Source organism: Ctenopharyngodon idella, chromosome 2 (assembly GCF_019924925.1).
Source record: "Ctenopharyngodon idella isolate HZGC_01 chromosome 2, HZGC01, whole genome shotgun sequence".
NCBI lineage: Eukaryota > Metazoa > Chordata > Actinopteri > Cypriniformes > Xenocyprididae > Ctenopharyngodon > Ctenopharyngodon idella.
This window is the reverse complement of record NC_067221.1, coordinates 34,852,308-34,879,145: the sequence shown is the minus strand read 5'-3', so window position 1 is coordinate 34,879,145 and position 26,838 is coordinate 34,852,308. Positions and strand designations below refer to the sequence as shown.

The 26,838-nt window shown below is 36.0% G+C and overlaps 3 protein-coding genes across 4 annotated transcripts in view; all 3 read right to left on the bottom strand.

Annotated features, from left to right (window-relative positions):
- Positions 1–7,970: 7,970 nt before the first annotated feature.
- LOC127497041 (prolyl 4-hydroxylase subunit alpha-2-like) overlaps positions 7,971–26,838 on the bottom strand; it is an 84,604-nt gene continuing 65,736 nt past the window's right edge. The window contains exon 14 of the mRNA XM_051865166.1: positions 7,971–8,056. Within this exon, the coding sequence (XP_051721126.1) occupies positions 7,986–8,056 (71 nt within the window). The 3' untranslated portion in view covers positions 7,971–7,985. The remainder of the gene's footprint in view (positions 8,057–26,838) is intronic.
- Positions 15,931–18,195, bottom strand: LOC127497058 (prolyl 4-hydroxylase subunit alpha-1-like). 2 transcript variants are annotated; one of them, XM_051865204.1, is made up of 6 exons: positions 18,057–18,195; positions 17,545–17,641; positions 17,083–17,363; positions 16,773–16,994; positions 16,530–16,660; positions 15,931–16,424 (listed from the first exon to the last, which is right to left on the bottom strand). In XM_051865204.1, the coding sequence occupies exons 1-6, from the start codon at positions 18,139–18,141 to the stop codon at positions 16,236–16,238; spliced, it is 1,005 nt and encodes a 334-aa protein (XP_051721164.1). In that variant the 5' UTR covers positions 18,142–18,195; the 3' UTR covers positions 15,931–16,235. The 2 variants fall into 2 exon arrangements, with proteins under 2 accessions (XP_051721164.1, XP_051721173.1); XM_051865213.1 differs by lacking the exon at positions 18,057–18,195 and having other exon boundaries at positions 17,545–18,008.
- LOC127497092 (prolyl 4-hydroxylase subunit alpha-2-like) lies at positions 20,607–26,378 on the bottom strand. Its single transcript, XM_051865259.1, has 13 exons — positions 26,297–26,378; positions 25,805–25,901; positions 25,456–25,607; positions 25,165–25,284; positions 24,824–25,077; positions 23,747–23,923; positions 23,393–23,445; positions 23,099–23,195; positions 22,568–22,618; positions 21,806–21,844; positions 21,611–21,679; positions 21,433–21,529; positions 20,607–21,295 (listed from the first exon to the last, which is right to left on the bottom strand). Exons 1-13 carry the CDS (start codon positions 26,376–26,378, stop codon positions 21,225–21,227), a joined length of 1,359 nt encoding a protein of 452 aa, XP_051721219.1. The 3' UTR covers positions 20,607–21,224.

Genomic DNA, 26,838 nt, shown 5'->3' with positions numbered 1-26,838 from the left:
CATCTAACATGATCACGCGCTAGGCGGGCGTGGTTTCAGCAACCAGGCACCTCAGTTTCAACCACGTCCCGCCTCTTTGCCCATTTTCAGTTATCCGGGAGTGACGTGCAGTGAAGCGCAGCTAAGATGGCAGCGGCCTCATTTTCGCTTCAAAAATGCTCTTCAGAAATCAACGGGTGACGTCACAGACACTACGTCCATATTTCTTTTACAGTCTATGGTACCTATGAACTATTCTATGACATTTTTAAGTATAAATAGTACGAGTAGTGTGTTCACACAGAAAATTCCAAAAAGAAAAAGTGCACTTTAAATACCCGGATGATGCACTAAATGAGCGGGAAAAAACGAAGTGTGGAATGTTGGACACTTCATGCACTCAACTCAGCTTTAATTATGTTGCAGAGGGGGGATCAGACTCCAATGTTGAATGACAAAATAAACTTGTAAAATTTATACACTGCATGGATGAGTACATAGTGCATAAGTACACATAGTGTATAAATGCATAGTGAAAGACTATAAAATAACAAGACGCGTCAATCGCATTGTTTTGAATGGGAGAAAGTGCAACGCGCAATATGGCGGAATAAGTCCCGCCTTCTAAATAAGAGCCAGTCGTCGATTGGTAAAGTCACTGCAGCAGCCGTTAGAAGCTCTGGTTCCTATAAAAAACAGTCAGACACGCGCTTCCGAGACGTGCACTTAGGACTGCGCATGCACATTAGCTTGATCATGCCTGAAAAATACCTTTTTTTTGGTCAAGATTCAAGCGTTTAGAAACAAAATTTATGAGACAGTTGTTGTCAGATTTCATTGGTGTTTTCAAATATGAAATTTAATCGAAATCTTGGCAAACAGCTTTAGAGAATTTGATGTTTCCCCATTCAAAGAGATAGGAGCTGAACTTGCATGCCTGAGAGGCATTTCAAAGATGGCCGCCGAGTAAATTAACTTGTCTTAAAGGGACTTTGATACACTATAATTTATTGACCTCGCTACTGTAAGTTGCGATTACTGTATATTTTTTTTACATAATTGTAAAATTTGTTTACTGTGTTACAATATACTTTTTTTCTGTAACTACATGCTTTGGATGCTGCATGTGTTCTCCATTTTTTGATGAATGATCTGTGAAATATTTGAATTATTTGATTTTGAGCACAGATATAATGTTTTTTTAGGCAATTGTTTGATTTTGCCAGAAGAGTCAAATGTTCTCTAAATGTAGTTTGAAGATTTGGTTTTGTGTTTAAGGTTTTGAGAAAGTTGGTGTTGGTTTTGAGAAATATGTTTTAGCAATTCAGAAAAACTGTAAAAAGAGTTGTGCAACTGCAAAATCAAAGTCCATGAGAGATTCACTCTGCCTCAGCATCACGTCTTTGTGACGTCACGTCATTGCACTTCACAGGCAATGTTGTCTCTTGCCAGGCACAGGAAAAAACCCTCTAGTGTGCCAGATTCTGCCTTGATAACACTCTCCACATCTTGCTCTTACACGCCCTCATCCTCTTCCTCCTCGTCCACCACCTCTTACACAAACTCTTCCTCCTCTCATTCTCAGATTGTTTCCATCCATTGTTGGTATCAGCATTCAGTGCACCTGTGCCAAATGTGCACTCTGAACTGACCTATATTTTGTACAGTTGGGTTGATCATATCATTAGAAATAAGTGTGAACAATTTTGAGTCATGTGTAAAGGACAACTGTGTTTTAGTTGTGTTTAACTTTTGCCTGGCTGTGTTTAGCGTTTTGCAACACAAGTGCATCACAGTGCAATATGTGTTTTAGTGAGTGAGAATGTTTTGCAAAAATGTGCATGAGATTTGCAACTGGTGTCTAACTGCCTGAACTTGTTTAAGGTTTTACAGAAAGAGTGATTTATTCTACAAATTGGTTTAGGCTATTGAGAATTTGCTTAAGAGAATGAAGTTTAGTGTTTTAGCAATTCAGAAAAACTGTAAAATAATGTCTCTTCTCCTACCATCATTTGAAAGGATTTGTGCCAAATTACAGAGAGACTTTGAAACTTAAGGAGATCCCCTTAACATTATTTGTGAACAATATTTTGGCATATGATTCTGAAATGTTCCTGCACATGGTGTGTGGGGAAAAATATAGGCCTACTCGTGAGATGCAACCATAACTGGATTGGAAACTTTGGTGTTTCATCCCAGTAAATTGTACAGACTGAATTGTTTCTAATTACTCTTTCTATCTGTCAAGCATAACTTTGCGTTCTTGTTTCCCTCAGCAGTGCTTTTTCCTGATTGGGCGTATAAACCAGCGTGGTCTCCAGGCTCACGGCAGGTGCAGTTATGGCACTTCCTGTTAGAGCTGTTAGGGCGTGGCGAAGGCGGAGCTATCACATGGGGCAGCGAATGGGGAGAGTTTGTAATCAGAGACCCAGAGAGATTGGCTAAACTGTGGGGGGAGAGGAAGGGCAAGCCACACATGAATTATGACAAACTCAGCAGAGCTTTAAGGTACTCTGACTCCAATCCATACACACATTCATACATACAAAAATTATATATATATATATATATATATATATATATAATTTTTGTATGTATGAATATATATATATATATATATATATATATACACACACACACACACACACACATACATGCAGTAAAATATAATATTGATATATCAACCTCAAAGATATGTAGGCATATGATAGCTATGTTTACCAATTTCAAATTTCATATAAAAATTGTTACACTATATGAAATTTATATGACTCATATTATTTACTATGGGCCTATATTATTGTAATATAGCTGTATTTACGGGCCTTGTAATGTCATGTACCTGTTGTTGCAATTATATATACAAACATTCCTAAAAAAAATTTATATAGAAACACATAATTTTCTTAAAATTTTATGAAGAGACAAATCCCTTGTTTGACAAATCTGTTGTTTTTCCCAATCAGGTATTATTATAATAAGCGAATTTTGCACAAGACCAAAGGAAAACGTTTCACCTACAAGTTTAATTTCAGCAAACTAATCTTAGTGAATTACCCAAGTTTTCCAACTCTCCCACAGGTACGTGAGAGTGTTTTTAAGTGTTTTATTGTATAGCTGCAAATTTGACTTATGCATATTATAATTGTTATTTTTCCCTCATTCTTTTTTTCCAGAATACAGCATCTGTACCTTTCTCCGCCTTTCCTTCTCAGCTTTCCTTCTACAACCCTTCTATTGACAGGGGTAAGAGTGTTACTGCTGTCCTTGGAACAATCAAATGTTGCTTATTTGAGATTTCATCATTAATTTGAGCAAAAAGTAATGCAAATTTGATTCAGTTTTTAACATTGACTTTTTTTCTCTGTGTGCATGTTTGTTTGTGGACAGCTGTACAGTCAATTTCTCATCCCCTTCTGCTGCCATACAGCTTCCCCAAACCCCTCCCCTTTCCTCAGGCACATCCAATCCAAAGGCAATTTCCCCTCTTTTCTGGACCGCCTTCCTCAGGGACTAACCTATCAGAGCTCTCTTGCCAGTCACCAGTCAACTCTGCCCTGCAGTTCACCCAAACTTTAAACTGGCCAGTCAAAAGCTACACAGAGTGGCCTTTCAACCGAGTCATGGGATTACAAGAGAGGATTAAAAGTGGACCACAAGACAAAAACCATCACAATGAAGAAGACAAAAAAAATATTTCCTGAGACCATGCATTAGAAGTTTTGCTGTTATTGTTATTATTTTTATCATAATTATCTCTTTTTGTTTTAAGTTTATACATTCTCATTGGATGGTTGAGAGCAAAGCACTTTATATATCTGACACTATATCTTCATCCTCTCCTCAGGTCATTTTGACCCTGAAATTCATTTTCTTTTAATTTTTAAAAATTGTGTGTTCATCGGAGTGGTACAAGACCTTATCATTCACACTTGAAATTGGAATACACACAAAAAAATTGACTGGATTCAAGGAGTTTTTGTGGTTGTAATAAAAAATAGTAACAAATCCTTCCCTCGCAGGTCAATTTGACCCCTATAGAAGTGAATGGGAAATGGGGAAAATGTTTTATTTGTCATAAAAAAAAAAAAAAAAAAAAAAATCAGGCACAATCCAGAACACACACACAAATAAATGGAAGAGACTAGTGAACATCCCCAATGTTATCACACTCGCATTCAAACACACACCTACAAATTCCCACAAAAACGAATGGGGGGCATATAATTGTCCAGTTTGTTTGCTCCATATAGAGCTTTAAGGCCATCTAGTGGCAATATTCGTGAAATGCCCTGCTATTTTTTTCCCCATAAGGTCAGCAGAGACACCCAATGCATGATTTTTTGAAAAGTTATTTTGTATTTAAAGAACGTAAAGAATGTGCTTGTTGTTAAAACTGTATTATTGTTAAAATATAGTAATTTAGAGATCAATAAAATAATAACAAAAAAAAAAAAAAAAAAAAATGCATTAAAAACATCAGAAACAATGTAAGCTGTCTCTGCAGTAGCCCTAAACGGACAAACTGCTCTACAGAGCGCGTTTACTTGGCTGCCTACTCTCTGCTGTCTCAGGCGACGACATCTTTGTCCTGTGTTGGCCACCGTAGCTTCTCTATTTTGCGATTAGCATCCTGATGGCTAGATGCTGCTAAAATTTACACAAAGCATCGGAGATATCACATGGGGTAGAGTTTGTGTTCAGAGATTCAAAGATATTGGCTCAACTGCATCAGGAGAAGAGCAAGCTATGAAATAAACTAAGCTGTGATCTGAGGCAGTAAGAGTGACAGTGAATATGACAACGTTAATACAACAAATCTGTTACAGATCCTGCCTACATTACTGATACATAATTAATACAACATGTACAGATAGAGTACAACTTTCTCTGTGGTTATGTTAAAATATATACACCGATCAGGCATACCATTATGACCACTGACAGGTGAAGTGAATAACACTTATTATCTCTTTATTGCAGCACCTGTTAGTAATTGTAATGGCGAGACGACTGGTTCAGAGCATCTCCAAAATTGCAGCACTTGTGTGGTGTTCTTGGTCTGCAGTGGTCAGCATCTATCAAAAGTGGTCCAAGAAAGGAACAGTGGTGAACCGGCGACAGGGTCATGTGCGGCCAAGGCTCATTGATGCTTTCAGTGTTTTCTGGTGTGCATAGTTTATTTTTACCACGCATGCGTACCTGCGTACCACTTACGTGCACCCGTGTCTATAATTGACTTGCCCTTAATGTGCTCTTTTCCATGCAATTACAATGCCAAGAGGAAGAGGAGGGGACAGAACAGGAAATTATGTTTGCTCATGATGACATCACCACAATTAAAGGGGAAAACACTCATATCAATCAGGCATCTGTATCAGGTATATGAAAATATTTGTGTGAATTATAACAATATGTATTTAACAGTACACATGCCTCAACAGGTCAGGGCTGTTTTGGCAGCAAAAGGGGGACCAACACAATATTAGGAAGGTGGTCATAATGTTATGCCTGATCGGTGTATAGTACAGATACAAATATCTTGATTTCATGATTTCAGGCCCTGTGGAGTCTTTCACTCCCATTCTGACAAAGAACAGGGCCTCCTGAATTCCTGTCCAAACTCATGGATCCATTTGTCAGCCACTGAAAAAAAACATCAAGAAAAATAAACTAAATGATTGTTACCATTAATATTTAACCTTCAATGGTCTGCTTTTCTTTTCAAATTATTCATGACTCAATTGTTTTTCTCCTCAAACACAACAATTGCTATTAAAAAAACCTGTTCACACTGAGTATGAATGTTTGGTTCAAGAATGCCATAGAATAGAAATTACAATATTATCTTATAACAGTCACAAATAAGACACTTAGATTAAAATAATTAATATTTTGATAAAGCTAATACAGTATAGAATAATGTCTAATGAATCTGAAATGAAATTATGATATATTAATATACATTTATTTATACATTTTGAGGATACACAACAAAGGTTCCAAAATAATATCATCAAATCAGCCAATTATGTTTTAGATTTATCTACTTAATTTGTTTAAAAACCTACCCCATTTGTTGCCCACTAACACAGGGCATTCAGCATGCTCCTTATTCCAATTATTCCTACAAGAGCAGAGAGAGAATGTGAAAATGATTCTACGTAATTATATGTACTTTTTTAAGTACTTTACACACAGAATTGAGGGTTTACCTTTTTCTTCTGCACTGCAACACCAAATTTGGGGAACACAGTGGCGCCCCCTATCTCTACATCACTCATCTACAGGAACAAAACATTTATACATACCACAAATTTGATAGCAAAATTCAATTAGTTTTGCCACAAATTATTTGTTAACACACATTGTATGTTGTGGGTTTATATGACTTCCACACTTCTCTCCACATAGCACCATCAGACAATTAGTGAATTTCTATCAGGTTAAACTGTATTTTTATTATGCACAGGACAAATCAATATTTAACCTATATAATTATACCATCCATGTACAAAAGAGAAGATGCATGAGCTAAAATATTTAATGCAAATAGACAAATATGAAAGGCATTATAAAAAATGAGTGTTAGCCTACTTTGCTGATATTCCCAATAACACAATCAACCCAGCTGCTAAAAATATAAAAGTAACACTGAATCAATGTTGCGGTTTATGAAATAAAGTACAGTAGATTCACTCTACAAGTGATGACTGACCATTAGTGATGACACTTGCAGTTAACAAGCAGAATCACTGAAGATAGAGGAACAACAAGACCTGATAAAAGAGAAGAGACAAGCAGACAGCACAACAACTACACCTGGCTCACAGCCATGCAGCCTTAATGCAATCAACTGCAAATAAAATCAATATCTCACCAGAGGATACTTAAACAACTCCAAAAGCAGCATGACCTTGTTCAGTTATAAAAAACCTGTTTGGCTTTCTTTTTTTTATATGGTACATGTACAAAAGCTGTTGAAGTCTGTTTGAAGTCACCATTATGGTGATTAGTGTTCCCTTTAGTAGGGGAAAATTGGCCACTAACCTTGGTTAAGTTAATTCTCTTTCAGCAATTGTTAAAAGTGCATGCTAACACTCCTGACTGCAGTGACAACATTTACTGTGTGCAAATTTTGGAATCAGTGACTGACAGCTGGATTGAGCAGACTGCTTATTATTATGCTGATATTTGGCATTTTTCGTTGTTTTCATATATCTCTTAATGCTTTTGTTTTGGAATGTACACAAGCTCCTTTTAATGATGTAAAGGAAAAACAATATAAGAATAGAGCATATGATTTATGAGTTGTGATTATTTTATTAATCAATATCATCTGAAGTTTTGAATAACAAAAGTACAAATTCAAACTGGTGAACGTTTCAAAGGATCAAAGGATTTGTCTCCTGTTTCAAAGGATCTGTACACAAATCAGTTGATGTGTTAGAAATAGAAATATGCACAAAAAAAAATTATTGTTCCCAAAACACTGCTTGCATACAAACCACTGCCTACTCACAATCAAACCCCCATACCAGTTTCACCATAGGGTGGGAATCTTTAGGCACCTCACGATCCGATCCGATTCTGGAAGTGACAATCCAATTCCAAAACGATTCTTGATTCAATGAACTCCTCGAAAGTCCACAAATGTAATTCGCTTCAGCCTTTCCAAAGTTTATGAAAGACTATTTTATAGAAGGTTCGAGTCTTGTGTGTGTGAGAGGAAATGGAAACAAGCAGAATACGAGTGTTTCTGACAGTGCATGTCCACTGCTCCGTGCCAGTGGACATGCCCCTTAAAGCACGCAGCGTCATCGCACATCTGCAGTTAAAATAAGCTCAGAATTGATTAATCTATCCAGAATTGTTGGAGAGAGAATCGCGATGCATCGATTTTTTTTCTCCCACCCCTACTTCACCAGTTCCAAATTGCTTGCGGTTTAATTTAGATTAATATAGACTAATATAGATACAAATTATTTCAGGCCCTGTAGAGTCTTTCACTCCCATTCTGACAAAGAACAGGGTCTCCTGAACTCCTGTCCAAACTCATGGATCCATTTATTAGCCACTAAAAAAAATAAACGTTAAGAAAAATAAACTAAATCAATTATTTTCACTTTCAATCAACCATGTACTGTAGCTTTCTTTTTCAAATTATTTGTGACTGAATGGTTTTTCTTCTCAATCACAACTGCTATAAAAAATCTGTTCACACTAAGTGTGAATGTTTGATGCTAAGACTAAATCTTTATCTCTTATATATAATCATATAAGCCACTTAAATTAAAAATAATTTGTATTTTGTTAAAGCTACATACAGTATAAAGTCTTATGAATCTGAAATGAAATTTAAGATTAATTAATAATTAATAATTACATTTACTAAGATATTTATTTAAAAACCTACCCCATTTGTTACCCACTAACACAGGGCACCCAGCATGCTTCGATTTCAAATCCAGTTTACCATTCTTGTGGAGATTGTACCAAAACACAGCTGAACCCTGCAAGAGCAGAGAGAGGATATTCAAATTATTCTACTTACTTATATCATCATGGTTACAGCCTGTATGTTTTGGGTCAAATTGACCCTAATTGGATTCAATACAATTCCCCCAAAAATCACACTATGAAAAAAAATATATATAATCCAGTAGGCCTACACATAATTAACTTTTAATATCAATAATTTTCACACATTACAAAGAATAAATAACTAAATTCATAATTTATAAAAATGTTTTTAACCACTGTTTTTTAAGACTGCCTCACCCCGCACCCATGGGACACTTGCCATTATATATTTAGCCTATAACAATAATATCTTAGTCTAAACCTAAAGTAATCTTGACAAACTACACTGAACAAAATTATAAACGCAACACTTTTGTTTTTGCCCCCATTTTTCATGAGCTGAACTCAAAGATCTAAGACTTTTTCTATGTACACAAAAGGCCTATTTCTCTCAAATATTGTTCACAAATCTGTCTAAATCTGTGTTAGTGAGCACTTCTCCTTTGCCGAGATAATCCATCCACCTCACAAGTGTGGCATATCAAGATGCTGATTAGACAGCATGATTATTGCACAGGTGTGCCTTAGACTGGCCACAATAAAAGGCCACTCTAAAATGTATCTGGTCAGTATCAGTACCAGTCAGTATCTGGTGTGTGACCACCATTTTGTAAAAAGTGCCTTGGGTTAATTTTTTTTGGTTTGACGCGCCGTGTTAAAAACTGGCAGATCAATGTGATTTGCGATTTTGTTCACGTGCATGGAGCTGCTGAAGTTACAGTAAAGCATGACGTGGTGGCGCTCAAGCACAAAACAGTCTTGCCGAGCAGTGCCCTGACTACTGAACTAGGGAGCTGAGTGAGATGGGTGCTCTGCCAGTTCTTGGCCACACCAATAGATGTGTATTATTTCTGTATTTTTACAGTTTTTTTTCTTTTACATTCACGAAATATAGTTGAGTATGTCTATCTCATAAATATGTTTATTTGCACTACCGTTTACTTGCACTACTGTCATTGTGACTTATTTTCACTACTGTTTCTGACTACTATCTCTCATATGTCATTATATGCCATATATGCAATTTTATATCTGTATTTTTATCTTCTTAAACTTTATTAATATCATAAATATGTTTATTTGCACTACCGTTAAGCACAAGCACCATATACTGTCAGGGAGTGAATTTGCACGTTCACTCTGCGCATCGCCAGTGAAAATCGCTTGGGTATGAACACAAAAAACGTCTCGAAAAAAAAGCTCTTTTCATGTGACAACACTGAAGAAATGACACTTTGCTACAATGTAAAGTAGTGAGTGTACAGCTTGTATAAAGGTGTGTGAATTTGCTGTTCCCTCAAAATAACTCAACACACAGCTATTAATGTCTAAACCGCTGGCCACAAAAGTGAGTACACCTCTAAGTGAAAATGTCCAAATTGGGCCCAATTAGCCATTTTCTCTCCCCGGTGTCATGTGACTCGTTAGTGTTACAAGGTCTCAGGTGTGAATGGGGAGCAGGTGTGTTAAATTTGGTGTTATCGCTCTCACTCTCTCATACTGGTCACTGGAAGTTCAACATGGCACCTCATGGCAAAGAACTCTCTGAGGATCTGAAAAAAAGAATTGTTGCTCTACATAAAGATGGCGTAGGCTATAAGAAGATTGCCAAGACCCTGAAACTGAGCTGCAGCACGGTGGCCAAGACCATACAGCGGTTTAACAGGACAGGTTCCACTCAGAACAGGCCTCGCCATGGTCGACCAAAGAAGTTGAGTGCACGTGCTCAGCGTCATATCCAGAGGTTGTGTTTGGGAAATAGACGTATGAGTGCTGCCAGCATTGCTGCAGAGGTTGAAGGGGTGGGGGGTCAGCCTGTCAGTGCTCAGACCATACGGCGCACACTGCATCAAATTGGTCTGCATGGCTGTCGTCCCAGAAGGAAGCCTCTTCTAAAGATGATGCACAAGAAAGCCTGCAAACAGTTTGCTGAAGACAAGCAGACTAAAGACATGGATTACTGGAACCATGTCCTGTGGTCTGATGAGACCAAGAAAAACTTATTTGGTTCAGATGGTGTCAAGCGTGTGTGGTGGCAACCAGGTGAGGAGTACAAAGACAAGTGTGTCTTGCCTACAGTCAAGCATGGTGGTGTGAGTGTCATGGTCTGGGGCTGCATGAGTGCTGCCGGCACTGGGGAGCTACAGTTCATTGAGGGATCCATGAATGCCAACATGTACTGTGACATACTGAAGCAGAGCATGATCCCCTCCCTTCGGAGACTGGGCCGTAGGGCAGTATTCAACATGATAACGACCCTAAACACACCTCCAAGACGACCACTGCCTTGCTAAAGAATCTGAGAGTACCTAAACCCTATTGAGCATCTGTGGAGCATCCTCAAACGGAAGATGGAGGAGCGCAAGGTCTCTAACATCCACCAGCTCCTTGATGTCGTCATGGAGGAGTGGAAGAGGACTCCAGTGGCAACCTGTGAAGCTCTGGTGAACTCCATGCCCAAGAGGGTTAAGGCAGTGCTGGAAAATAATGGTGGACACACAAAATATTGACACTTTGGGCTCAATTTGGACATTTTCACTTAGGGGTGTACTCACTTTTGTGGCCAGCGGTTTAGACATTAATGGCTGTGTGTTGAGTTTGAGGGGACAGCAAATTTACACTGTTATACAAGCTGTACACTCACTACTTTACATTGTAGCAAAGTGTCATTTCTTCAGTGTTGTCACATGAAAAGATATAATAAAATATTTACAAAAATGTGAGGGGTGTACTCACTTCTGGGATACTGTATAGTTTATATATTTTAAATTTTCATAAATTAAACTTCTATAACTTTTTATAAAATTTACTTTTACAACTTTTTACATTTACAATAATCTGTAAAGTGTTCCCTTTAAAAAGATACCAAAACTTAAGTCTGTACTCTTAAGTATTCAAGATTTTTAACAATTTAAGTTGGAAAAGTCATTTTCATGTCTATGCTCAAAAAGTGGGACAGACAGTTAACAGGTAAAACAACTTTTTATTTTCACAAACTCAGCAAGACACTGGCACTTCAGGACTAGAGTTGAAGAGCTCTGACAGATAGCCTACAACACAGAAGTGTTTTGTATTTTGGGTCTGTACAGTTGCTTCTGAATAGCTATATGTGTCAAATTGACCCACGAACAGCAAGATCAAATTTCTGTATGCACATTTAACAACACATCAGCGTGTTGAAACTTTGCATGCATGTTCATGACCCTAAATGAGAAAACGTCACACAATTTCAAGAAAAACAACATAGGTTTAATTGTATTCCAGATAAATATATGAATAAAGAAATGACAGCTCATTTTTACCATATGCGGCTGACAAAATATTTTTCCGTATTAAAATAGGTGGGGGACAGCTCCTTTTTTTTTTAGCTTCATAGGATAGTAAAAAATTTAAATAACAAAATATAACCACGAAATGTTATTATTTTGGGTCTGTACAGTTGCCTTAGAACATTAAGATATGCGGGTCAAATTGACCCGCGAACATCACGATCTTAATAGTAATTTTGCTATATGTCAAAACACATCATTGTGTTGAAATTTTGCATGCAGCATGACCCTAAATGAGAAAAAGTCACAACATTTCAAGAAAAAAACATAGGTTAACTGAGGGTTTACCTTTTTCGGCAGCACTGCAACTCCAACTTCAGGAAACACAGTGGCGCCCCCTATCTCCACATAACTCATCTACAGCAAGAGCACATTACTTTGTTCCACAATATAAATATATGTAGAAATACTGTTTAATGCCATTAAGGAAAATATTATTATTATTATTATTATTTTTCAGCTGCACTTCTGTTGTAATACAGTAAATCAGGACTTACATAAATTAGGAATGTAGCAATCCTGTCATTCACTATCTTCTGTGAGGTCAAACGTCCATAAGTTAGTTTGCAGTTTTTTGACTAGTCAATATGTAATATGTGCGTTTACATGCACCCTCATAATGCGAAGAACTGTGGGCAGAACAGGAATGTTCAAATGTAAATTTTGAAACAAAGGTGATTTGAAATTGTATGTTGCCAACAAGTGGTTGCTACAGTGGTTGTCCAATAATATGGCCTACAGATTTTTCCAATGAGGCTTGTAAGCATGTCACATCCTTGTTCTGCACACAGGAAGTTGGCATTATTGTCAGTGTTATTTTCAAACATTTATACAAGCCCATGTATTAACAGAAATTATTTAGGCCTAATTAAAACATGCCTTCTCTATCTTCTCTGTCAGTGTCTAGATGGCTATCTCCTGTTTGCACGTTGGAATAGCCTGTTGACTGTCTCAAAAAGTAAATCTCTCTCTCTCAGAGTGAATTTCTCTCAAATTTGCTTTTTTAAACTGGAAACAGGTAAATTGTGCCAGCATTTTAATTTATTTTCAAAGTAATTCATTCCTTAATTTATTGAATTATTACTCGTAAATCCAAAAAACTCCATTCTAAAACCCCATAGAAATCAATGAGGGAACCAATGGCAAAATATGTTAGTCTAAAAATTGACATAATGACAATATAGTTAACTTACTAATGCATCAACATGTGGTTCATATCTGCCACCAATCCCATAATTCTGAACCTGGAAAATTATTGCATCACTCATGAATCAATATTGAAATGGAAACACATGTTAACACAGGGAAAATGTTTAATCTAATTAAGAATTCAAGAGTGATAAATCAGGTGAATATAAATGATTTATATGTAATATCAGTTTCCAAAGCTTATACTGTATGCCACTCTTTGTCAAGAGATACTATTAGACAAGAGCAAACCAATGTTGCCTGCAAAGTTTGATATCTCTTGCCATTAACTTGCAGTTTCCAAGTTAACTGCAAGACAGAGCTGGCAGTAAAGAAAAGCTGACTGTATTGATCATATGCTTTCTCTCTTACTGTGACGTACAAGTAGTGGTTCAGCTGTTGTCATGGAGAGTCCCGTAACATCTGCAATCCTCTTACTGACATGTACTTCCATAGGGTCATTGGATTTCAGAAAAACACTGAAAATATAATGATTATTAAACAAAAAATGTTTAATATTATGTCAAATACTGTTAACTTATTTTAAAAGAATTTAAATTATTTACTCAACATCATACACAGTAAAACCTCCAGTGTTAAATGAACACTGTTAGTGTTAAATTAACATTGCCAGTGTTTATATAATCCACACCGGATTATATAAACACCGGGTGACACTGGAAGTGTTAATTTAACACTGGATGTTTTGCTGTGTGGATTATGATAGAATTTACATTTTTGGGTAAACTATCCCTTTAACGAAGTGATTTTATTAAATATTTATTAAACCTTTGAGAAACACGTTTTTCTGTGACTCTACCCCGTCCATCTTCATAAACCTCCGATCTAGAAAGCTAGGCCACAAATAAGAATGAACTGTCAAAGACAAATTTATGAAATATGAGAACACAAAAACCACCACCCCTATATATGCTTGCTGAGTATTTAATGTCAAATCATTGGCATTAATAAGAAGATGATCCTCCCTAACAGCATCCACTTTTGTGGGAAGCCCTTGCTCTATATGTTGACATGGTTGTGGAGAGATTTGCTCCTACAAGAGCATAATTGATTTTGGATGACGAGGCCTGTCTAGCAGTTGGGCTTCTGGGGTTCAAGTCTGGGCTTTGTGTATGGGCCTGCCAAGTTCTTCCATGCAAAACTCAGTAAATAATTTCTAAATGGACCTCACATGGAGTGAAAAAAGGACTATTCCTTGAGTTAGAAGCACACAATTCTCCACAACAGAGGTTTAAATTTGTCAATTTTAAGTTTAAATTTACAAAATTTGAATTGTTTAATTTAAGATGATAAGTTTGATTTTATTCCATTCACAGCCATAATTTTAGGTTTCTCTTAAAGGATTAGTTCACCCAAAAATGAAAATTCTGTCATTAATTACTCACCCTCATGTCGTTCCACACCCGTAAAACCTTCGTTCATCTTCGGAACACAAATTAAGATATTTTTCATAAAAACCGATGGCTAGTGAGGCCTGCATTGCCACTTTCAATGCCCAGAAAGCTACTAAAAACATATTAAACAGTTCATGTGAGTACAGTGGTTCAACCTTAATGTTATGAAGCGACGAGAATACTTTTTGTGCACCAAAAAAAATGAAATAACTTTATGAAAATATCTAGTGATGGGCATTTTCAAAACACTGCTTCGTGAAGCTTTACGAATCTTTAGTTTCGAATCAGGCATTTGGAGCGCCAAAGTCACGTGATTTCAGTAAACAAGGCTTCGTTAAGTGTTTTGAAATTTCAATGGTTCACCACTGGGGGGCGTGACTTTGGCAGTTTGATACTTGCTCCGAACCACTGAATCGATATAAAAGATTTGTAAAGCTGTAAAGATTCATGAAGCAGTGTTTTGAAATCGTCCATCACTAGATATTGTCATAAAGTTGTTATTTTGTTTTTGTTTTTTTGGTGTGCAAAAAGTATTCTCGTCACTTCATAACATTAAGGTTGAACCACTGTAGTCACATGAACTGTTTTAAAGTTCCCCTGTGGTGAAAATCAAGTTTTTAATGTTGTTTATATGTCTATCTCGTGTTTTTAACATGTTTTGAAATTGCTGGTGTTTCTGACGTCACAAACTACCTTGTAACCAATCATGTCAATGTGCCGGCGGGCTTTAGCATATCATTAACTGACTGCGCAAGTCTCAAAAGAAGGTTATCCTGGTATATTTTTCTGTTGATATGTAAAATCGGGTAGATTTATGATGTATATAACGATGTTTTGATTAACTATATGCCTTTCTCCACTGACGTTCTGAGTTGTTCAAAGTGTTTTTAAGGATACTGATTGTTAGAAGGCAGCTGTCGGACTCATGAATGTGAACATGGTTTGTGTAACATTAGCAACGCATTATTAGCTGTTTAATATTGTAGTCAAACAAAACGCTAATCATATTAATTACTGTTATGTGTCCGACATTGTAAAAAGCAATACCATTGTGCAGCATTTACCTTTGACTGGATCTCGTCTGAGCTTTTAATTATCATATTCATAGATCTGTGTATATTAAATGAGGCAAGGGTGTAGAGTTACATTCAAGCTATTTTAAGGCATTAAGATTTTTTTTTTTCACAGGAAAAAATATGTAATTTTGGTGATCAAAGATGAGTTTTAAGGGATAAAATAATTGACTACAGGGGGACTTTCAATACATCTTTAGTAGCTTTCTGGGCATTGAAAGTGTTAATTATCTTGCTGGCAATGCAGGCCTCACTAGCCATCGGATTTTATGAAAAATATCTTAATTTGTGTTCCGAAGATGAACGAAGGTCTTACGGGTGTGGAACAAGTAATTAATGACAGAATTTTCATTTTTGGGTGAACTAACCCTTTAAGGTTTACTCATCAACTCTAATGGTGGGTATAAATAAGATCAAGTTAATAAAAAGTCATTTTAATGTTTTACACATTTTTATACATGAAAATAAGTAACTGCCTCTGTATTTTGGGGGGATGGGGGTGAATGTAATTATTGCATTAAGGCTTGTCCTGTGTCAGTTAAGGGGATATTTAAACCTGCTCATTTGAAATGGATGTCCACATACTTTAGCCCATTGAATAGTACACTAAAACATCATCAACATTAACAAGATATGACATTTTAAATATACTATCAATAGTGTGTGTTTCAGATATTCACTTGAGATCTGGAGATATTCTTCAGGATCTCTATCTCTCTGTCTGATATAATGTCATGATATCTGATGATGCGAGGCTCGTCCCACTCCACTTCCTCTTTCACTGGTGCGTACATCAGTCTGGGGTTTCCTCCACCTGTGCTGTACCTACAGGACAGCGCCCTCTGCCTCTTGGAGGTCTGATTTTATAAAGTATAATAGACTTACAATCAACACACAAAGGTTTACATTGTCTTTGTAATTTCATGTCAAGTAATGATTTAAATTTTAGACACTGCACTTGCCCTCTCGTCAACCTCTCCTCTGCACAGTGCCTCATAGTTACTTGACTCTGTGTTCAGTGTAAATATGTCAGGGTTGCTCTGTAAGTGAAGGAGCCAGTTTAGCTGAACTCTGACTTCATCATTACTTGGATCTGGGGCAAAGATGTTTATGACTTTAATCACAACAATTGATCAAAATTGTCTGCAATCTCAAATATAAAAATATTATTAGGCTATTAAAAATTCAGGACACCATGACCTCACCTAGATTTACAAGCCGCTGTTTGAAGTAGATTGCCACAGGTAGGCTGCCAAAATGATAGGCTGAGGAACTAAGGTAATGGAGCAACTCTTCCTCATCTGTGTTTGAGTATTCTGTTAATCTTTCCAGACTGTACAGAAACCAGAGAAAGGCATGCTGGAATTTGCCCTCATCATAAGCGACCAACCCTATATGATAGGCTTCATCTCCATTTAGAGATGTTTCTGTGAAATGTGAAATGAAAACATCAATCAGTTGGAAAAAGTAAAACTCAGTGAATTTGCATTGGTGCAAAACTGCAGGACAGTTTACCCTTTGTGATGTCTTCTGGGTGGAGTTTGTAGATCTCTTGCAGTCTGATCAGTCCAGAAGCTGCACCAACCACATCCTTCAGCTGTGGGATCTCTAGGAGCTTTGTGTTCAATTCATCCTGATACTCTTCACACTGATAAAGATTCGGCTGAATGTGTTTTACAATAAATATCAAATCATTTCTCATTTGTCTGAGGAGTCTGTAAGCTGCCACAGGGTTTCTCACGGCTTCCTCAGGGTTCTCAGAGTCAGAGTATGAAAGCAGAAGATTCAGAAGAACACTGGATTGAAGACAAGGGTTCATCAAAAGTTGTAATGTTAGAAAATGTATTTAATAACATAATCCTTGATCTAAAACCATATGAGAAACATCCATTGCAAAACTGAATGCTTTTAAAAAATAATAATAATAAAAAACACATTAATCTTGGAGTTTATAGGGAATAATGAATGTGTTTTCACCTCTTCATTGTCTTTACATTATTTTTCTCAGCATCAATGCACTGACTGAAGACCTTCAGAAGGTCTTTCGTCTTCCCATATAGCTGTGCAATTTGATCTATAAAACAATCTGCACTTAATCTTAGTTCATGTTAATTTCAACACTTAAAATCAAAGTTGTATTTGTTAGTTAATGCACTGTGAACTAACATGAACAAACAATGAACAACTGTATTTTTATTAACTAACATTAACAAAAATTAATAAATATTTGAGAAAAATTAAGAAATGTAATGCTCATTTGCTCAAAAGTTTTGCTCAAAAATTAAGAAATGTATTGCTCATTATTATTTCATGTTAATGTTAACAAATAAGACCTTATTGTAAAGTGTTACCATGAAAACATACAATCAACTTGTCATGACAAGAGTGTAAAAACAGTTGGAGAAATATGGACAAAACACTATTCAATTATTAAGAATAAAAAAATATATATAAAATATAATGGATTGATATTGAACTGAAATAATAACCTGTTGATGAGAAGAATTCATGCTCAACATCAGCATAGACAATCCAAAAACACACCATAAATACTGTCAGTTCCTTTACAGCCATTATCAGACCTTCAATATCTCAAAACGCAACTTGTGTATATATATCTTGCAGTGAAAGTGAGCTTAAATACAGACAATTCAGAGACACACCTATCTCTGCTCACATTTCACCCTGTTATCTGAGAACAAAAACAAAAGCAAAACTTCACATGAGTGAAGTTATGTGTCATCGGGCTGGTTGTGGGAAGAAGGAAGCATAGAGGCAGGATCTAATCACAGCAGTGATTTTTATGAACAAACTAAAAGCAGGAGCACAAAGTGCAGGTGTGGCTAATAAATTAACAAATGAGAAACAAACAGGGGCATAATCTTAACTAAGACAACCAAACATGAACTAATCAGAGAGGAAACACAGGGACCAAAGCAGAATCAACATAAAAGTTCACAATACAAAAAATAAACGTGACATCATGACAGTCATGGCGTATCACAATAGACTTTTGCTTCTTCTATGTAATTAGTTACTTAGCTACCATTATACTTTGAAACTATCATGTTGTGCAAATGGAGATAACAAAGGGTATAATCATGATAGAAAAGGAAAGAGATCTCAATACGTGTATTATAAACTATTGTATTATCAAGGTCTGCTCTAATGTTGCCTAACAACTGCTCAAATTTTACTGGCATAGTGTCCTTTTTGTTGTATTGTTGGAAGAATTCTGCATTTACAACCATGCCTGCATCACATGTAAGGGCAGAGGCAGCCGCATTGTTAGCTGCAAAGAAAGCTGAAGTGAAAATGGAGGCTGACATTGATGCACAAAGGCAGCAACTGAAGAAGCTTGAAAATTGCAGAGACATTGAGGTTATGGAAGCAAGACTTCGAGTATATACTGAGGAGGAGGCAAGAGTGAAAAGTCAGCAGTCTGGTTCAGCATGCCGTGACACGAACGTTCCCAGACCCATTGTTTCTAACTCATCATGTTTGAATCAACAAGTTACAAAAAGTGAAGTATCCTTAGTACAGGCGTTACAAGGGTCTATGGTTCTATCTCGATTTCCTGCTCCAGAACCCTTATAGAAAAGAAAATATATTTCCCTATATATGAATGATCAATATATTACATGATTTAACAGTATATTTGAAAATATTCAGAAAAATATATTCTCTTCAGGTTCTCTTCAGCTCTATCTGCCTGCCTCCTGTTTACACAAGGGACTTCATTCCTTTTGAGCGCACACACATCCCCACCTGTGAAACAGCTAAAAAGTGGAGACATATCAGTCAAGGAGCTTCCCCTTGTGACATCTACTGCTGTTATTTGAGCACTTGAGCTGGACTTTGTAGATACTCAGTCAGGAGAAAGGAGTATATCACAGGACAGTGTTCAGTTCCTGCAAGTTGTAAAGGAAGGTGTCCATCAGGATGAATGTGGCCCTCTTGAGACGCCGCTTCCTTTTAAAACACATTCCCACCTTCCAAATAATAAGATCTTTATGCGAAGAAACGGTGGTAGCGGGTGCAGTATTTGGGGCGAACGGTTTTGGATTAGATGGAGGATAGAATATCTCGCTAACATCTCCCTTGGACAAAGATGGTACACACTAAAATGGAATGTGCAAGATGATAATTCTTGTAGCCAATTTCCCTATCACTTTATTAGAATCTTAGTCACATTGTCATGAGTTGGTATATTGATCATGTGTTGATTTTGTGCAGTTTAACATTGGTTAATATTAAAATGTGTGATTATATGGTGAACAAATTTGTTCATTTTTAGCTGAAGAATATGCAATTATGAATTGTGGGTTTTGAATCATGTTGGTTTGATTCTGTACTGTTGAAATTACCATTGATTATGTGATTGTTTGTATTTAGTATGTAGTAAATCAAAGGTAATTTGGTGGGTGTGTAGCTGACGCTGGTAGGTCAGCTGTGATTTACGCATAATATTATTGATTTCAAGAGGTTAATGTTTATTTCTTTATTTTCATAATCTTTATGAATATTTATTTAAATATGTGTTTCTGTGTATGTGAGTCAATTTCATAATTTTGTTGGTATTGTACTTTATTACTTTATTGAACTCACAGTTTGTCTACCAGCCGAATGTCATGTCACTCTTCCTGAGTTACTTAACCTGATAGTATTGGCGCCAAACGGTATGGCGATACGTGAATTCAGACACACGTTAGTGCTCCTGATCATTCTACTACTGGATACAAGGCAAACACGGTAAAAATGTTCATATTTTGTACATCCTTTATTTGATTTGTGGTTTAGTGGTGTTGTGTGTAAAACTGTGTTTGTTGTTTCTGTTTGTGTCTAGTTTTCACGGTGTTCCATAACAAATAACGCATGGACATCAGTACTTTGGAATCGTGGACTGTTTAATAACCAGCGAATAGTTACACAGGTGCAATTCAGTATGAATTCATAACAGAGCTGTCCTTAACAACCAATCCAAAAGTCAAAAATAATATTACACCACTTGATTATAAAGAGAGCAACTGACAAATGACTCCTTAAATAGGATTTATTCATAATAGTTACAGTCTTTAAATACTTTTCAATTAGTATATTGTGTGTGTTGCTGTGAGAGTTGAGGTATATTGACAGTCCTGTTCTCTGCATGTGAGGCTGTACCTACTGTAGATAATCCAGTTTCAGACTTCATATACATACTACCCACCAGTCTTACAGCACAACACATGCCACAACTACACATACCACAAAACTTGTAAAACATGTGAATCGTCATTCCAGCACAGACTGAAGAGGAAACATGTATAATTAAGTTTTAAATACAACTGCAGAGAACTGCGTCTCATATACAGGAATAACGCACTTGCTGGCTGCTATTGATCAGTTTAGGTAATGTGATTATCCATTGATATCTTGCTGAAACTTCATGTTTTTACTCTATTGCCCTTCTTTTATTGTATATTACAGTTATTTTTAACATTACTGCCACCTAGACAGTAATAAATCACAATAAAATTTAATACAATATATATCTACAGTATGTTACAGATCTACAGTATAAAAACTTATAACACATAATACATATAACAGATAGAGTACAAATACTTCTATAGTACAGATAAACTTCATATTATTTCTAAATGGTCACAGTGTTTTCACTCCCAGTCTGACAAAGAACAGGGTCTCCTGAACTCCTGTCCAAACTCATGGATCCATTTAGTAGCCACTGAAAAGACACCAGAAAAAAATATTATCTCATCTCATGTGAAACTGAATGAAATGTAGCTATATTAACATAGATTTATTTATAGAAGATACATAATAAGTGTAATCCAGGCCAATAGGTATTAAATAAAAACTTACCCCATTTGTTATCCATTAACACAGGGCATCCAGCATGTTGTGATTCCCAATCCAGTTCGCCATTCTTTAGGAGGTTGTACCAAAACACTGCTGAACCCTTAAACGGCAGAGAATGGATGCATGAATTTTACTTAAATTATTGTAATATTCCGTATAGATCAGTGAATTGAGGGTTTACCTTTTTTGGCTTCAATGCAACTCCAACTTCAGGAAACACAGTGGCGCCCCCTGTCTCCACATCACTCATCTACAACAAGAGCACATGAATTACTGTTCAATATGACTGTACAAAACAGGTAACATGAAAAGTAAACTTAAAGTAAGCCTATAATGTTTACAATGCCATTTGCATTAAACTGTGGCCAAGACTTACATAAATTAAGAATGTAGCAGTCCTTCCATTCTCATCATCCTGTGAGATCAAACATTAAGTTATCTTAAAATGATTTTATTTGAAGTCTTAAAAGTGATTTAGCATTTTTGAGCCATGGGTTCTCTCTGCATTACGGACCGCATCACTTTGAAGTAATACACTTGAAAAAAGACTTTCGCACTTCTGGAGGCATGGTAGAGTTGGGAAGTGGACTTTAGAGAGGGGACCAATCAAATGGCAGCCTCATAAATGGAAATCTGCTTGTTAAGTCTGACATCACATGCCACCATTTCTGGGTCCAAATGCTTCATCAGAGCCAAAAGCAAACAACAAATGGTGCTAATAGACAATCACGGTGTGCTGTAATAATTCGAAAAAATTATGACCCTAATCTTTATCTTCATACAGATGGATAGACAGTGATTCATCTTTTAAGTTAAAATAATGGTGACCGGTACACTGTGGACACAGGACACTGTAGTAGTATGTAACACATGTACAATGCCAGGATTATTTTGTGATTTAACCTTGGATCAGTTAAAAATTATATTGCGTACTGATACATTGCCACCAACAAAACTGTTTGCCATTAAAGAGAAACGTGTGAAAGAAAAAAGAAAAGATCAGGGGCAATGGGAATGTCTCTTCAAGTAATGATAACCACAGACTTTATTTAACTCCAGAGATAATCTATGGCATATACCAGGCCTACAATGCCCTTCAAATTGATGTAATGGCTTTATTTTAGCAAAGTAATCTTACCCATGTGTCATAATGTGGTCCAAATCTGCCACCAATCCCATAATTCTGAACCTGGTAAAATATTGAAACACTATTGAAATGAAAATTTCGGGTAAAACAACACCTAATATTTCACAGTGAAAATACATTAAAGAGACCTTGATATCCATTGAAGTTTGAATATAAAATGGTTATATAAAAAAGTAGCCTAATATCAGCCCTCAAAGTGCTTATATGCACTTTTGCAAAAGTTACAAAAAACAGACTAAACCAATGTTGCCTGGAAAACTAAACATGATTTTTGCAATTCCACCCCCTGCCCACTAAATGTGATTTCCGCCAAACAATCTCCCCTCAGTGCCCCTTTCTGTTTTGGGCCACTGCCCCTCAAAATGTTTGTGCATGTCCCTGAGTGCAAGAGAGTATGACCAAGCTAGCTGCAAGACAGGCTTTGTAAAACTTTGTTAAACAAGGACAGAGACAGAGTTGTCCTTATAAAAATATATGCTGCCTGTGTATGAACAGGTGATTTCTTTCTTACTGTAACCGTACATGTAGACTTTCAGCTGATTCCATGGAGAGTCCTGTGATGTCTGCAATATTCTGACTGATACGAGAAAGCACAGTGCTGTCTTCCTCCAGAAAAACACTGAAAACAAGGAAATGGTTTCAGCAACACTTATGTTAATAAATTGAACCATATTGTAAATGTTTTCCATTTTTCTACCCATAATAAGTGTGAGACCAAAATGTTAATTAGTTAATAAAACAAGTAATATAATATAACATAACAGTAATGCATTATATCTCAAATTTTCATTTTGTGTGAATATAAACGATTATCACCTTTGAGAACCACGGTAGTTTGAAATTCCTTGGTTAGTCTCGGACCTAGAAAGCTAAAGTAGGACACACAAGGGAAGTGGAACATCAGATATAAATATAAATAAATAGGAAGCACACAATCCTCTACCATATCACTATATTTCATTGCATTGAGATTTGTCTTTACTATAGGAATAAGTTGCCAAGCTAAATAAAAATAAATAAATAAATAAATAAATAAATAAAATCGCATACTTTTGCCTATTGAATAGCACACTAAAACATCAAAACTAGTAAGATATAATAAGATATTAGATTCTAAAAGTGACAAGTAAATATTTTAATGTTTTGTGTTTGTGTGTTTTATATATTCACTTGAGGTCTGGAGATATTCTTCAGGATCTCTATCTCTCTGTCTGATATAATGTCATGATATCTGATGATTCGAGGTTCGTCCCACTCCACTTCCTCTTTCACTGGTGCGTACATCAGTCTGGGGTTTCCTCCACCTGTGCTGTACCTACAGGACAGCGCCCTCTGCCTCTTGGAGGTCTGATTTTATAAAATTTCATAGACTTAAAGGGATAGTTCACCCAAAAATGAAAATTATCCCATGATTTACTCACCCTTAAGCCGTCCTAGGTGTATATGACTATCTTCTTTCAGACTAACAAAATCGGAGATATATTTAAAAATATCCTTAGTCCTCCAAGGTTTATAATGGTTGTGAATGGCTGCCCACATTTTGAAGAAAAAAAAAAGCATCCATCCATAAAAAAAGTAATCCATATGACTCCACGGGGTTAATAAAGGCCTTCTGAAGTGAATCGATGCGTTTGTGTAAGACAAGTGTCCTTATTTAAAGCTTTATAAAGTAAAATAAAGAGCTTACGGCCCGACAGCCATACGCGTTCGATGTATGTCCAAAAACCGTTAACTTCCGCAATGTTCTACACAATGACATGATATACGCATTATAGCATAGGACATAGCGTAGTAGAACGTCATGGCATTGTGAACTACATTGCGGAAGTTAACATTTTTTGGATGTGCGTCGTATGCGTAAGGCAGAAGCTTGTTATTTTACTTTATAAAGATTTAAATAAGGATATTTGTCTTACACAAATGCATCGATTTGCTTTAGAAGGCGTTTATTAACCCCCTGGAGTCATATGGGTTACTTTTTTTATGGATGGATGCATTTTTTTTACCTTCAAAATGTGGGCACCCATTCACAACCATTATAAACCTTTGAGGACTAAGGATATTTTTAAATATATCTCTAATTGTGTTTGTCTGAAAGAAAATAGTCATATACTTGAGGGTGAGTAAATCATGGAATAATTTTCATTTATGGGTGAACTATCCCTTTAACAATCAACACACAAAGCTTCACATTGACTGTTTGTAATTTCATGTCAAATAATGGTTTAAATTGTAAACTGCACTTGCTCTCTCATCAGTCTGTCCTCTGCACAGTGCCTCATAGGAGTTATTTGACGTTGTGTTCAGAGTGAATATGTCAGTATTGCCAAAATGATAGGCTGAGAAATTAAGGTAATGGAACAACTTTTCCTCAGTAGTGGTTGAGGATTCTGTTATTCTTTCCAGACTGTATAAAAACCAGAGAAAGGCATGCTGGAATTTTTCCTCATCATAAGCGACCGACCCTATATGGTAGGCTTCGTCTGCATCTAGAGATGTTTCTGTAAAATGTGAAATGAAAACATCAATCAGATTGGAACTTATTTTGAAAGAAAACAAGTGAAACTGGATTGGTGCAGACATTTCACCCTTTGTGATGTTGTGTGGGTAGAGTTTGTAGAACTCTTGCAGTCTGATCAGTTCTGAAGCTGCACCATCCACGTCCTCCAGCTCTGGGATATCTGCAAATGCCAGCAGTTTCTGAAACTCTACAAGATTTTCAAACACAAGAACAGGTCCATAAACAACTGAAACTTTTAATAAAATTGCTTGAAAGCTTTCATCACCATTCACGTTAATCTTCAGATTTTTATTTTTATTGATAAATTATGATGATTATGTTTACATGTTTTAGTTAAAGAAATGAAATACACTCTTACTCTCATAAAGACTCTGTTGAGTGTATTCAACAATAGTCAACCATTCAGTTAGCACTCTTCTGAGGAGTTTATAAGCTGCCACAGGGTCTCTCAGGGTTTTCTCAGGGTTCTCAGGGTCAGAGTTTGTGTATTGTTGAAGAGCCAGAAGAGCACTGGATTGAAGTTCATCAAAAGTTGTAGGGTTAAATTAATGTATTTAATAACATATTACTTGATCTAAAAACACATAAACTGCAAGACTGCTAAAAATTCACAACTGGTTTCCTACCAGGTTATTGCTGTAAATTGAAAATATTATTAAAAAAAAAAAAAAAAAAGGGAATAATGGGAATAATGAAAGTGTTTTCACCTCTTCATTCTCTCTACATTCTTTTCTTCAGCATCAATGTAGAACCTGAAGCTTTCCAGAAGGTCTTTCTCCTCCTCGAAAAGCTGTGCAACTTTTTCTATAAAAAATTATGTCTTCTATAAAAAATCTTATACTTCATTTTTTATATCATTTAATAAAACACAGGTATTTCTATTATACTGTATTACCATACATAATAAAAAAGTTTTATTATATAAGAAACCAAAGAGGAAGTTAATAATTAGTCATTACTGGAATCAGTAACTAAAAAAATTGATTGTAAATCTCAAAATATGTGCGTAAATGTATGAAGATGTAATTATGTATGGAAAAGCTGCGGCAAAAGCTGTATTAAGATCAAAAGTGTCTCACAAATGAATAAAATCAGTGCAATAGTGTAAAAACATTAGAGAAATATGAACAAAACACTAACATAAAACTCAAATAAATGTATTGATGTTGAATTGAATTCAAATATAATTTATAATATACCTATTGATGAGATGATGTCATGTCCAGTAGTACAGACAATCCAAGAAAACACCACAAATACTGTCAGTTCCTTTATGGCCATAATCAGACCTTCATAACCTCAAAACACAAAACATCTTGTGTATGTATCTTGAAGTGGAGCTTAAATACAGACAGTTCACGTGCATTCTTTTAAAAACACACCTGTATTACATCACCTGCCCGCATTTTGTCATTTCCCAGTACTGCAGTCAAAGACCAAAAAACAAAAGTGAAACATTTGTGACAGTCCTGATGATGCTTCAAAAATAGCCACTTGTTTCTTGTATGTAATTAGTAATTTAGATGTACATTCACAACAAAGTATAAAAAGGTACAAAGGGTATAATCATGATAGAAGTGAAAATGCATCCTAATATATTTTCAAGGTCATGGCCCTGCTCTGATGTCCCTTAATAACTGGAGAAACAGTCTTTGAACTATGAGACCCATTTTAAAATCATTTACCAATACACAGTGGGCATACAGTGATATAGATGTTTTACTTGCATTGAATTTAGTTA